General features: G+C 37.5%; 1 protein-coding gene across 4 annotated transcripts in view; it reads right to left on the minus strand.

The window, feature by feature from the left end:
• The window catches only part of QSER1 (glutamine and serine rich 1), an 84619-nt gene that overhangs the window by 6445 nt on the left and 63692 nt on the right, over positions 1–14482 (minus strand). For 3 of the 4 annotated variants that reach the window (XM_040495512.1, XM_040495514.1, XM_040495511.1), the window contains 2 exons: positions 7762–7899; positions 5296–5393 (listed from right to left, as the gene is read on the minus strand). In XM_040495512.1, coding sequence (XP_040351446.1) covers positions 5296–5393; positions 7762–7899 — 236 coding nt within the window. Of the gene's footprint in view, positions 1–814; positions 941–5295; positions 5394–7761; positions 7900–14482 lie in introns of all 4 variants that reach the window. The other variant, XM_040495513.1, reaches the window with a different exon arrangement.

Here is a 14482-nt window from a genome sequence, read left to right on the forward strand (position 1 = left end):
CAGGGAGTTCTAGTAATGCCTCTCTGTGGCTTCAAAGTAGGGGAAAGAGGGGCATATGTTTCTCCAAAGCTCTACCAATTCAACTTGGCCAACCCCTGCTATAAAGAATTCATTGGATCACAGGTGAGGATGAGAACAGTGAAAATGAGCAGCATCATAATACTTCTCTGGCTTCACTACTCCTCTGCCTTTTTTGACTATGGTTGTGTTAAGAGAGTCTAAAACAGGTCTTGATGAATTTTTTGGCCACAATGACACAGTAGTTACTCACTGACAAGTTAGTGGTCATATAGCCAAACCAATTCTAGTCCACACTTTTTTTTTTTTAATTGTTATTTATTTTTAAAGAAGAGAGAGAATCCCAAGCAGGCTCTGCGCATTCAGTGCTGAGCCTGACATGGGGCTAAATCTCAGGAACTGTGAGACCATGACCTGAGCTGAAATCAAAAGTCTGACACTTAACTGACTGAGCCACCCAAGTGTTCCTCTAATCCATTCTTTAAAAGTCACTGGCACATTTATGCCCTTACCTACTTGGTAAATCATGAAAAGCCACAAACAATAACGAATGATCTTTATAGCTAAATTTAACTAGTTTAAGTATTGTTTTAAGGTGGTGGAGTGTGTGACTCTTGATCTCAGGGTTGTGAGTTTGAGCCTATGTTGGGCATAGAGTTTACTTAAAAAAAAAAAAAAAAAGAAAAAGTTGTTTTAAAAGATTAAATTGAGTAACCACTATCATTTACTATTTTGAATTCTGACAATATACAGGTTCAAGTGCCTCCATTATTTTGATTATTCAGAATGTAATTACCATTTGACAGGCTATACTGTTTTATAAACAGTTACAACCTTTAGGGCCACCTCTTCCAAACTCTGTATGGGTTCCCAAGTACTTTCTGTGACAAGATGCTAAAGATGATTGGAAGCACATGGATTTCTGAGGAAAACAGAACATGATTTACTTCAAAAAGCTTTAGGATTCCTAAAATTACTAAGATCATCATGAGTAATGGTGTTAATTATTTCTAGAGGACTGACAATCTTTTAAAATCTACTGTTTGTATTTTGGTTTTAAAATGCAAAACGCTGTAAATGAAAATAATAAAAATTAATAACTAATTTCAAAATTAGAAATTGGTTTTTTTCTGTGAAGATAATATGAAAACTAATTTTTCAGTTGTTCATTATAAACTATCGCATAAGCTTTAAATATCTACAGAGTCTATTAAATTTCAAGTGGTGGCTTTTATTTTAATACAAGTTATTATAGAACTGGTTTAACATTCCCCCCCTTTTTTTTCCCACACAAAAGCCTTCACACAAATGTTTTGAGAGAGAGACAGTGAGTGAGAAGGGGAAGACAGAGAGGAAGACACAGAATCTGAAGCAAGCTCCAGGCTCTGAGCTGCCAGCACAGAGCCCAACATAGGGCTTGAACCCACAAACTGCAAGATCATGACCTAAGGTGAAGTCAGACGCTTAGCTGATTGAGCCACCCAGGCGCCCCTCCTTTTTTTTTTTAACGTTTATTTATTTTTGAGAGAGAGAGAGAGAGAGAGAGAGAGAGAGAGAGAGAGAGAGGAAATGCAGGGGAGGGGCAGAGAAAGAGGGACACATAGAATCCAAAGCAGGGTCCAGGCTCTGAGCTGTCAGTGCAGAGCCTGACACAGGGCTCGAACGCATGATTTTGAGATCATGACCTGAGCTGAAGTTGGCCGCTTAATTGACTGAGCCACCCAGGTGCCCCAGAACGGGTTTAACATTTCTAAATGGCTAGCCAAGGGGAGCCTAGCTGGTTCAGTTTGTAAAGCGGGAGACTTGATCTCTAGGGAGGAAGTTTGAGCCCCATATTGGGTATAGAGATTACTTGAAAAAAAAGGGGGGGGTACCTCAAACTGCTCATTTTTAAGATTTGGTAAACTTTTAGAAAACACACATCTAAAAGCATTCCCTTCTCTGCAGAAAGCAAGGTATTTTCTAAATTTCAGTTGATAATAGCAGTTAAGCAGAAAATACTGGACTGCAGTCTGCAGACCAAATTCTTAGTACCAGGCTTCTTACTACCTTTTGACTTTTTTGTCTGTAAGTGCACGTCTGTGAATGATACAGGACTATTAGTAGTTTGGTGTCATTTAACTTTTGATTTTTTTAAGTAAACTCTGCAACCAACGTGGGGCTAGATCTCATGACCCTGAGGATCACATGCTCTGTTGACTGAGCCAGCCAGGCAACTCTGGTGTCATTTAACTTTGAACTCAATCTCAGAGCCTTAATTTTTACCTAGTAAAATGAAGCCAATTTTCACTTTTATGTGGAGTCTGGATAAAATAGGGATGTGAAAAAGCTATACAAATTACCCAAATGAGCTGAAAACTTACATCCACATAAAAACCTTCACACATATGTTTATATACTAGCTTTATTGATAACTGCCAAGATTAGGAAGCAATCAAATATGTCCTTCAGTAGATGAACAGATAAACTGTGGTACATTCAGACAATGGAATATTATTTAGTGGTAAAAGAAATGAGCTGCCAAGCCATAAAAAGACATGGCAGAAAAAATTCTTTTTTTTTAAAACAAGTTATTTTACAGATCTTTATTTTTATTTATTTATTTATTTATTTTAAGTTTTTTATTTATTTTTGGGACAGAGAGAGACAGAGCACGAACGGGGGAGGGGCAGAGAGAGAGGGAGACACAGAATCGGAAACAGGCTCCAGGCTCCGAGCCATCAGCCCAGAGCCCAACGCGGGGCTCGAACTCACGGACCGTGAGATCGTGACCTGGCTGAAGTCGGATGCTCAACTGACTGCGCCACCCAGGCGCCCCCAGATCTTTATTTTTTTATATTTTTTCATGTTTATTTATTTTGAGAGAGAGTGTGCGTGCATATGTGTGCAAGCAGAGAAGGGGCAGAGACAGAGAGAGAGAGAGAGAGAGAGAGAGAGAGAGAGAGGAAAGAGAGAATCCCAAGCAGGCTCCATGCTGTCAGTGCAGAGCCTGTTATGGGACGGGGGCTCAATCCCACGAACTGTGAGACCATGGCCTGAGCTGAAATCAAGAATTGGATGCTTAACTGACTAAGCCACTCTGGCACCCTTTTATTTTTTAAGTAGGCTCTATACCCAATGTGGGGCTTGATCTCATGACCCCTAGATAAGAGTTGCATGCTCTACTAACTGAGTCAGCCAGGTGCCCCCAAATCTTAAATTCTTATTAGTAAGTGAAAGAAGCCAAACTGAAAAGACCACATACGGTATAGTTTTCAACTATAGGACATTCTGGAAAAGGTACAATTATAGAGAGAGTAAAAAGATCAGTGGTTGCAAGAGGTTAAGTGGGTAGGGAGGGATGAATACAGCAAAGAGGATTTTCAGGACAGTGAAAGTACTCTGTATAACACTTTAATAGTAGATAACATGTCATTATACCGTCTCCAAACTGATAGAATGTACAACACCAAGAGAGTCCATGCAAACTGTGGACTTCAGGTTATAAAGATACATCAATGTAGGTTCATCAATTGTGACAAATATACCACTTTGGTGGGAGATGTTGATAATGGGGCAGGTTGTTCATGTGGGGTAGATGGGAACTCTTTGTACTCTGTTCAGTTTTGCTGTGAACCTAAAACTGCTATAAAAATAAAGTCCAGGGGTGCCTGGGTAGCTCAGTCAGTTGAGCATCCAGCTTTGGCTCAGGCCATGATCTCACAGTTTGTGGGTTCAAGCCCCGTGTCAGATTCTGTACTGATAGCACTGATATCAGATAGTTGATAGTCCAGAGTCTGCTTCAGATTCTCTGTCTCCCTCTTTCTCTGCCCCTCCTTCCCTCTCTCTCAAAAATAAACATTAAAGAAAAATAAAAAAGAAATTCTATTTATAAAAATGAAAAGACATACAAATGTATAAAAAAACTTTTCCCAAGGTAGATATGATCAAAAGATTCTAAACGTTATATGTTATACTTAAAAAAAAATTTTTTTAATGTTTATTTATTTTTGACAGAGAGAGACAGAGCATGAGCGGGGGAGGGGCAGAGAGAGAGGGAGACACAGAATCCCAAGCAGGCTCCAGGCTCTGAGCCGTCAGCACAGAGCCCGACGCGGGGCTCAAATTCACGAGCCGTGAGATCATGACCTGAGCCGAAGTCGGATGCTTAGCCGACTGAGCCACCCAGAAGCCCCTCAGCTTTTCTTATTAAAAGTATAACATATAACATTTCGGGGCACCTGGGTGGCTCAGTTGGTTGAGCGTCCGACTTCGGCTCAGGTCATGATCTCACGGCTCGTGAATTTGAGCCCCGTGTCGGGCTCTGTGCTGACAGCTCAGAGCCTGGAGCCTGCTTCGGATTCTGTGTCTCCCTCTCTCTCTCTCTCTCTGTCCCTCCCCCGCTTGTGTGAGCACACATGTGCTCTCTCTCAAAAATAAATAAAAAAATTAAAGAAAAAAAGAAAAAGCTGGAAAAACTTGATTACTAGGTAGCTTCTGTGATAAATTTTTCTGTGTTTAGATTAGCTTCTTATTGTTCTATATTTCTGATGACACCAAGACCAATTTAAACTATATATATCTACCATTATGTTAAGATAACTTTTCCTCAGATATTGAGTAAATCAGACAAATAAAGGAAATTTTTATAACTATGCTAAGAAAAGGCCAATTCTAATTATAGATGAAATGTGAAAATTTTGAAAAGGTTTAAAAGAAAAATAAGACTGGAATTTGGTAGTTTAAAGGAAGTACTTTTGTTTTTTTAAAAAATTTTTTTTAATGTTTATTTATTTCTGAGGCAGAGAGAGACAGAGCATGAGTGGGGGAGTGTCAGAGAGAGAGGGAGACACAGAATCAGAAGCAGGCTCCAGGCTCTGAGCTGGCAGCACAGAGCCCGACGCGGGGCTTGAACCCACAAACCGCGAGATCATGACCTGAGCCGAAGTCGGTCGCTCAACCGACTGAGCCACCCAGGCACCCCAAGTAAGTACTTTTGAAAATATTTGGAAATTATTATGTAGCAGGAATTCTAGATAAATATAAAAGCCTAAAAAATGAACTTAAGCAAAAAAAAAAAAAAAAAAAAAAAAAAGCAAATGATTAACACTAAGAATCTGCTTAATAGCTTAATAAAATGAAAAGACAAGCTAAACAGACTCATAATGAATAAAAACTAAATTTTCGTTTGGTGAAAAATTTTATAAAACTGAGAGTGCCTTTCATAAATTTCTTGCCTATTATTCTTAAGACTATGATTGCCAGTGAGTTTGCTAATAAATCATCTGAAGGAAATACCTTGAATGGCTGATCCAAATGAAGATTCAAAAGAAGTCTCTTTCGGTTATCATTCAGCATACTATCTATTTTTTTCATATGAGGCAAAAGGAGCTCATCTAAAACAAGATAAAAATTTATTGTAACAGGATAAACTATCAACATAAAAACTTGTTAAAAATCCAAGTTTTCCTCAAAGCTAAGATATTAAATTCATTGGTGTATGTAAATATTACTTTAAAAATACTGGACATGTAGCTTTCTGAACAAAAGGTAACTTGAAAAAATAGGTTTGCAATAGCCAACCTGAGAAAGAAACAGCACAGTATGAGGACAGGATCAGAAGTCCTGGGTTTTAGCCCTGTCTCTGCCACCAGAATTGATTGAGGACAGCTACCATGACCAGTGAGCAGACTGCCTAGTTTCTCCAGACCTCATTTATCATCTGAACAATAATCATATTACAAAATATAGATTTATCTGACATTATAAAAATCTATAAAATACCAAATATGATAGTCTTAATTTAACTGTAGTTTGGGCCAAAGAAAAAGTAGGGGAAGAAAAATGATCAAAATCCAGTTTCAAAAACACAACAGAGGAGTCAAAATAGTTATTTCAGAAAAGGAGAGAGTAAAAGTATGATAAAGATTTCTAACCAAAACTTTTTACTTTCTTTTTCACCCCTCTAAAACTTTAAGATCTTTTTTAAAAAAAAGCACTTTCATTGGAGAATTAATTACTTTTGGTGCTGTATTAAATATTTTAGGTTACTAGATTATTTCTCAAATTATCAGCATAATAATACATTTTATAACACTACCTTTAATGACCATTCTGAAAACGTATGTGTAATCCTCAGAATCTGGCCGCTAATTTCATAGATGAATAAAAGTATTCTTTATATTTGGAATACAAACACAAGCAGTGACCAGCAGAAGAACACTTCCTCGCATTGAAGAAAAAGTCCTTAGTGAGGAATGCATTCTGAGGTCACTCACCTTAGATACACACTGTGATAGCTTTCTTTTATCTTTCTAGTAGTGATTAAATCTGTTCAAAAACTGTAAGAATTTACATTTCACAAAACAAGGTTTAAACAGCTGTGGATATTTTAAAAATGTTACCATTAAAAAAAATAAAATATAAGCATTAAAGTCTTTCCCCCTTATATCAAATAGAGAAAAATCAGAAAACAATGATAAGCAACAGAAAAAAAAATCAATTAAAATACAACTACCCAGGAATTGCCATTACTAAGAAATGTATGTTGTATGATGCAAGGGGTTTTGATTGAGAGAAAACATTTAATGGTGAAAACACTGATGTGGGGAATTAACTATGGGTTTTAATTGTGGTTATTCAATGATTAAGTTGTTCTATAACTATGAAATACATTTAATCTTTTTGAACCTTAGTCTACAAAATAAATGTTTTAGACTAGATAATCTCTAATGTCTCTTCCAGGTCTACAGGACTCTAAAATTTTAGACTGATGAATGGATTACTGTCTCTGATACGGTCAAAAAACAATGGACCAAAAATTAGAAGACTTGAGATTGTAATCCTTTTGCTTCTACATGCAAATTGTGGGCTCTTAAGCAAGACACTTAACCTCTAGGTGCCTCACTGTCTTCATCCACAAAATGGCTGTCTGAATTGTTTTGGGAGTAAAACAGAATAATGTATATCAAAGTATGTGGAAATAACATATGTATTATTAGGCATTACTGTTGAAGTATATTGTTAGTGATTTTTGTTACTATCTTTTGATCATACATGCATACAATCATTTTGATAGGAGGGTGATGGAAACTGACTCATTAACAACCCTTTCATTCCCTCTTGTAGCTTCCTTGGTGAATGCTACAGTAGATGAGTAGTAAATATTAGCAAGCAACATTAAATATATGAGTCACCAGTTATTTCAGATATCAATCTCATCTCTATTTTACTGTAAGGAAAAGTTACTAAAGGAAGAATATAAAGGAATAATATTAATGAATGTAACCTAATGCATACACTGTTTTATTATTAATTGATTAGAATATAATTATTTGGTGATGTATCTTTTATGAGACACAAATAATGTGATTTTAATCTTTATACCATTATTATCCACTTCATCTTTCCAATCATTAGAAAGCAGAATGTGTTGACCTCTGGACCTTGCGTGTAACATAGACACTTAGTGAAATGTTATAAGGATGACAAAGATTTAGAATTGAAAGAAACTAGTGGGTAGTTACATAATTTTCCCATGAGTAGGAATCAATAAAAAGACATTCAATCTAAAAAAATCCCTCAATATAAATTTGTTCAAATATTGACAATTCATGAAAAGACAGGAATCAGTATCATGAACATGTGAACTGACAATATACAGATATCTATTAGAAAACCTACATACTAAACACATAACTAACAGATAAGAATAAAGAAGATCCATGAAGCACTACCAAGAAAGTACTACTTAGCAGACTGTACCATTGCTCTTCTCTAAGGCTTGCATTGTGTCAGGGTCCAAAGCGATGCTAACAAGCAATTCCATGTAGCTCTTAAAGGTTTCCTTCATCGCTCTTGTGTTCAAAAAACGAGTGACAAAGGGAGCTGGAGGATCAAATTCTGAGAGAGTGAAAAGACGAAATATTAAATATTCTTCCTGATAAATTTAAAAAACACATTTATAAAAAGAGCCTACAAGCAGATAAAAGGTTGTAGATAAAATTTCTTCAAATTCAAGCTTCTCACATTTGGCTTTTAAAAACACCCCAGGTTACAGATTCTCAAAGCTGGTTTGCACATCACCATCACTAGAGAGCTCGTAAAACAAAACAAAACAAAACAAAACAAAACAAAACAAAACAAAACAAAACAAACAAAACAAATCAGCTTGCTAGACTATTAAAACAGAATCTTTTGGTGGGGGTGGGTGGGTAGGTGGTGGTAGCAGTAATGATGAGGTTTAAATATTATACTTCTAAAGGTTCCCAGGTGACTCTGAAGCCCAATACTAGCCCAGCATTGGTAAACATCAGCCCCACAGGAACCTGTTTGTTCTCCCCTGGCTGTGCTACTCCAGAACTGATGGTTTCTCTAGATTGAAGAAACTACATAAGACATCTAATGTATGAGTTAATATACAGCCATCTCTTCTTTTTTTAATTCTACACTTAAATTACTGTAAAATTCTGGTCTGGAGCCAAGGCATATTCACATTTTTAAACAAAATATAAAATAGCCCATACACAAGGAAAACTTCACTCAAGTTCAATGGCAAGAACTTCAAGATTAGAAATGTCTCAATTTTTACTTTTCTGATTAAAATACATAACTTGTAAAAAAGTTTGTTTGTTTGTTTGTTTTATACACACACAGGCCCAAAATGGTGTCACTTAGGATAAGGCCCCAAGTCATTACCAGGACTTAATAACAGGACCAGGACATAAGCCAGGACATAATAATACCTAACCTAACTGCAGTTTCAAACTCCAGAAATGTAACCTTTACCCAACCCAGTTAACATGGGAATTTCCTGGTCAGCACTAGGAAATTTACTGATAGATCCTTTTTGTTCCACTTAGGAGGGTGACCTTGCATAAAACAGTGGATTTTTGCTAATAATTTCCTTTTTACCACTCCCTCTCTACTTTTAAAACCTTTCCTTTTCTGGGGCGCCTGGGTGGCGCAGTCGGTTAAGTGTCCGACTTCAGCCAGGTCACGATCTCGCGGTCCGTGAGTTCGAGCCCCGCGTCGGGCTCTGGGCTGATGGCTCAGAGCCTGGAGCCTGTTTCCGATTCTGTGTCTCCCTCTCTCTCTGCCCCTCCCCCATTCATGCTCTCTCTCTGTCCCAAAAGTAAATAAACGTTGAAAAAAAAAATTTATAAAAAAAAATAAATAAATAAATAAATAAAACCTTTCCTTTTCTATAGCCCTTTGGAGCTCCCCTCTACTTGCCAGATGGGATGCCGCCTGATCCATTAATTGAATAAAAAAGCCAATATGTTTAAAACTTACTTGGTTGAATATTTGTTATTTAACAAACTATTATCACAGCCTTTAAAGCAGTTCTTAAAGTATGGTCCAAGGATCTTTTGAGGTTTCCTCCAAGATCCTTTTCATGATGTCAAAATTGTTTTCATAAAAATATTAAATGCTATATGCCTTTTTTACTCTGTTGACATTTGTAAAAATAATGATGGGTAAAAATGCTGGTGCCTTACTTAGTATGAATCAAAGCAGTGGCACCAAATTGCACTAGTAGCCATATACTTTGCCATCTCCCTGACATGCATTTAAAGGGGAAAAAAAGCCAGTTTCAAATAAGAATAGTCCTTAAGGAGGAGCACCTGGGTGGCTCAGTCCGTTGAATATCTGACTTTGGCTCAGGTCATGATCTCGTGGTTTGTGGCTTTGAGCCCCGCATTGGGCTCTCTGCTGACAGCTCAGAGCCTGGAACCTGCTTCGGATTCTGTGTCTCCCTCTCTCTCTGCCCCTCCCCTGTTCACACTCTGTCTCTCTCAAAAATAAATAAACATTAAAAAAAAATTTTTTTTTTTTAAAGAATAGTCCTTGGGGAGCCTGGCTGGCTCTGTCGGTGCAGTGTGTGACTCTTGATGTTGGGTCCTGACTTCAAGCCCCATTGGGTAGACATTACTTAAGAAAATGAAAAAAATAGTTTTTCATGAAGCAGTAAAAATGATTAATTGCATTAAATTTTTTACTCTTCAGTAAATGTCTCAATATTCTGTGTGATAAATTAGAGGTACAAATGAAGCACTTCTGTTTTAAAGTATGATGGTTATCTCCAGGAAGCGCATCCATGCAATTGTTTGAGTTACAAGATGAACTAGACCCTTTTCTCCCCTTGGGACAACCATTCATTTGAAAGAGTGATTGCCAGACACACCATGCCTATTCAGACTCAGGTATCTGGCAGACATTCTCTCAAAAATTAATGAAATGAACCTGTCATTCAAAGAAAACAAACGACAGCATTTACTAACAATGACAAAATCTGAGGTTTCATTTTTTTATTTTTTTAAAAGATTTTATTTTTAAGTAATCTCTGCACCCCATGTGGAGCTCAAATTCACGACTCTGAGACTGAGTCGCGTACTCCACGACTGAGCCAGCCAGGCACTCCCAAAATTTCAGGTTTCAAATGAAAATTAGAATTCTGGAAAACATGTATCTACAGCTGTGAGCTTGACAACATCCCCGTATTTAAGGAATTCACTGATGAGATCAGTGGTAATATTAGCGTTACACTGTAAAAATGTATGACCTAAATGTAAGAGCTAAAATCATGAAATTCTTAGAGGTGCCTGGGTGGCTCAGTTGGTTGAATGTCTGATTTCAGCTCAGGTCATGATTTCATGGAGCCCTGCATTGGGTTCTCTGATGTCAGCACAGAGCCCACTTTGGATCCTCTGTCTCCCTTTCTCTGCCCCTCCCCCACTTACATGCACTCTTTTTTCTCTCAAAAATAAACCTTAGGGGCGCCTGAGTGGCTCAGTTAGTTAAGCTTCCAACTTTGGCTCAGGTCATGATTTCGTGGCTTGTAAGTTGGCTTGTGAGTTCCAGCACCGTGTTGGGCTTCATGCTGACAGCTCAGAGCCTGGAGCCTGCTTCAGATTCTGTGTCTCCCTCTCTCTGACCCTCCCTTGCTCACGCTTTGTCTCTCTCAGAAGTAAACAAACATTAAAAAAAAAAAAAAAACCAACATTAAAAAAAAATAAACTCATGAAACTCTTAGGAAATATAGGGGTAAGTCTTCGTGACCTTGTATTTGGCAATGGATTCTTAATACGACACCAAATCTAAGCAATAAAAGAAAAAATAAAGAAATTTGGCTTCGTTAGAACTTCAAACTTTTTTTTGAGAGAGAGCATGCAGTGAAGGGGCAGAGGGAGAAAGAATTTTGAGCAGGCTCCAAGCTCAGCGTGGAGCCTGATGCAGGGCCCAATCCCACAAACCTGGGATCATGACCTGAGCTGAAATCAAGAGTTGGATGCTCAACTGACTGGGCCACCCAGATGCCCCAGAATTTCAAACTTTTGTGCATCAATGGACATTATCAAAAGAATAAGATAAAATATTTTAAATCCTACATCTGGTAAGGGTTTATTATCTAGAATATATAAAGAACTCCTACAACTTCAGAACAAAAGAAGAAATAACCTAATTAAAACTAGGCAACATATCAGAATAGACATTTCTTCAAAGATAAGGAAATGGACAGTAAGCACTTGAAAAGATACTCAACATTAGTTGTTAAGGAACTACAAATCAAAACTTCAGTCGTATACCACTTTACACCTACTAGGATGGCTACAATAAAAAATAAAACAAAACAACCCACCAGAAACAAAAAATAACAAGTGTTGGTGAGGATGTGAAAAAACTGGAACCTTACGCATTGCTGGCAGTAAAGTAAAATGGTGCAATCATTGGGGTATTTCAAAGGTTTGGTGGTTCCTCAAAAAGCTAAACATACACTTATCATATGGCCCAGCAACTCCGCTCCTAGGTATACACCCAAAACAATAAAAAAAAAGACACAAACATATTTGTATGCCAATGTTCATTGCATGCACCATTTACAATAGCCAAAAAGTGGAAATAATCTATGTGTCTATCAAAAGATGAAAAGATAGGGGCGCCTGGGTGGCGCGGTTGGTTAAGCGTCCGACTTCAGCCAGGTCACGATCTCGCGGTCCGTGAGTTCGAGCCCCGCGTCGGGCTCTGGGCTGATGGCTCAGAGCCTGGAGCCTGTTTCTGATTCTGTGTCTCCCTCTATCTCTGCCCCTCCCCCGTTCATGCTCTGTCTCTCTCTGTCCCCAAAAAATAAATAAACGTTAAAAAAAAAAAAAGATGAAAAGATAAATGAACATACAATGCATAAACTTACAATAGCTGGCTGTAAAAAGCAATTAAGTTCATATACATGCTGTAACATGGATGAACCTTGAAAACATTATAAGTGAAATAAGACAGATACACTTATATGAGATATTTAGAGTAGGCAAATTCATGGAAACAGAAACTAGATTAGAGATTACCAACAACTGGGGGAAAGAGAGAATCGATAGTTATTGCTTAATGGTTTCAAAGTTTCTGTTTGGTGTGATGAAAATGTCTTGACAATAGTTGTGATAGTTGCACAACAGTGTGAATATAATCAATGCTACTGAAATGTACACTTAAAAATGGCTATAATGGCAAATGTTATGTTATATATATTTTAGCCCAAGCTTATAAAATGTGGAAAAAAAATGAAATAGAATATATACCTCAATGAGCTAACAGATATTTTAACACGCAGAATGGATAAAATCATTCATGGATTAAAGATACATTCAAGGGGTAAGAGAAACCAATAAATTTTAATGTAATAAGCATGAGAAGTTGAAGAAGCTACTACTGGTCAAGTTTATAAAATAAAAAACTTTTGAGTATCAAATAATAAAAATATCCATAATTGTCTGAAAAGGTAATTAAAAATCTATATAAGTCTGGGTTTTCTTTTTATACATTAGCTGAAATAATATATGTAGAAGCAAACATGAAAATGCTACTCTTCTGTTACTTTAGAAAAATGTAGTAGTTAAAAATCTTAATAAGTAATGGGTTTATTTTATTATTTTTTTACATTTAAAAAATGTTTTTATTTTTATTTTTTTGAGAGAGAGGGAGAGGGAGAGACAGAGTGCGAGTGGGGGAGGGGCAGAGAGACAGGGAGACACAGAATCTGAAGCAGACTCCAGGCTCTGAGCTGTCAGCACAGAGTCCGACGCGGGGCTTGAACTCACAACCATGAGATCAAGACCTGAGCCGAGATCAAGAGTTGGGGGCTTAACAGAATGAACCACCAAGGCACTCCTGTAATCTGTTTATTTTATTATTATTATTATTTTAATGTTTATTTTATAGTTGAGAGAGTGGGAAAGACAGAGCTTGAGCGGGGCAGGGACAGAGAGACAGAAACAGGATCTGAAGCAGGCTCCAGGCTCCAAGCTATGAGCTGTCAGTACAGAGCCCGAGGCGGAGCTCAAACTCAAGACACCGTGAGATCATGACCTCAGCCAAAGTCAGATGCTTAACCAACTGAGCCAACCTGAATGGCCCTTGGTTTACTTTAAATAAATATTTTAAAAATTTGTTTTAGGTGCACCCTGGTGGCTCAGTTGGTTACGCGTCTGACTTTAAGCTCAGGTCATGATCTCGTGGTGTCATGAGTCTGAGCCCCGCCTCAGGCTCTGTGCTGACAGCTCAGAGCCTGCAGCCTGCTTCAGGTTCTATATGTGTGTGTGGGTCTCTCTGCCCCTCCCCTGCTCATATTCTGTCTCTCAAAAATAAATAAACATTAAAAATTTTTTTTTAAATTATCTTAATAGACATTTGGTAAATGTCAATACATGTAGCCCACAAAAGCACAAGTATTTTGGAATCCTCAATAAATATGAAGATTATAAAAAAACTCTTAAATAATTTTAAAAACCACCAATGTATATAAATCTATGTTTATTATCAATATTTGCCTTTTAAGAAATAATCAAAAACAATAAAAATGCTCACCTATTAGTGACACCTAGTGGCAACTCAAGTCACCATTAAAGAAAAACATGAATGTCATTTAAGGAAGCGGTATAATTGCGTGCAAATTCAGAACCTACACCATTCCATTCTAAACCATAGAAAGGAAAGCAAACTACAAAAATTACAAGTATTGCCTTCCATACACACTCAAAGCACTGAATATCTTTTTTTTAATCTTTAAAAAAAGAATTAACAATTTTTTTTCCATTTTAAGTTTTGGGTGTGGGGAGGTGGGGGGTAGAGAGAGAGGGAGACAGAAAATCCCAAGCAGGCTCTGTGCTGTTAGTGCAGAGCCTGACACGGGGCTCAAACCCACAAACCATGAGATCATGACCTGAGCCAAAATCAAGACTAAACACCCAGGTGGCCCAAAGCACTGCATTTCTTTATAAATTCTGATGTGCAAACTTCATGAGTAGCTTTTATTTTTTTATTTTTATTTAATTTTAGAGAGAGAGAGAGAGAGAGAGAGAGAGAGAACATGACCTGGGAAAAGGGGCAGGGGGAGAGAGAATCTTTAGTAGGCTCCCAAAATGGGGCTCGACCCTGAGATCATGATGTGAGGCAAAATCAAGAGTCAGACGCTCAACTACTAACCATCCGAGCC

Source organism: Herpailurus yagouaroundi, unplaced genomic scaffold (genome assembly GCF_014898765.1).
Source record: "Herpailurus yagouaroundi ecotype Mexico unplaced genomic scaffold, PumYag 187, whole genome shotgun sequence".
In the NCBI taxonomy this organism is placed as follows: Eukaryota; Metazoa; Chordata; class Mammalia; order Carnivora; family Felidae; genus Herpailurus; species Herpailurus yagouaroundi.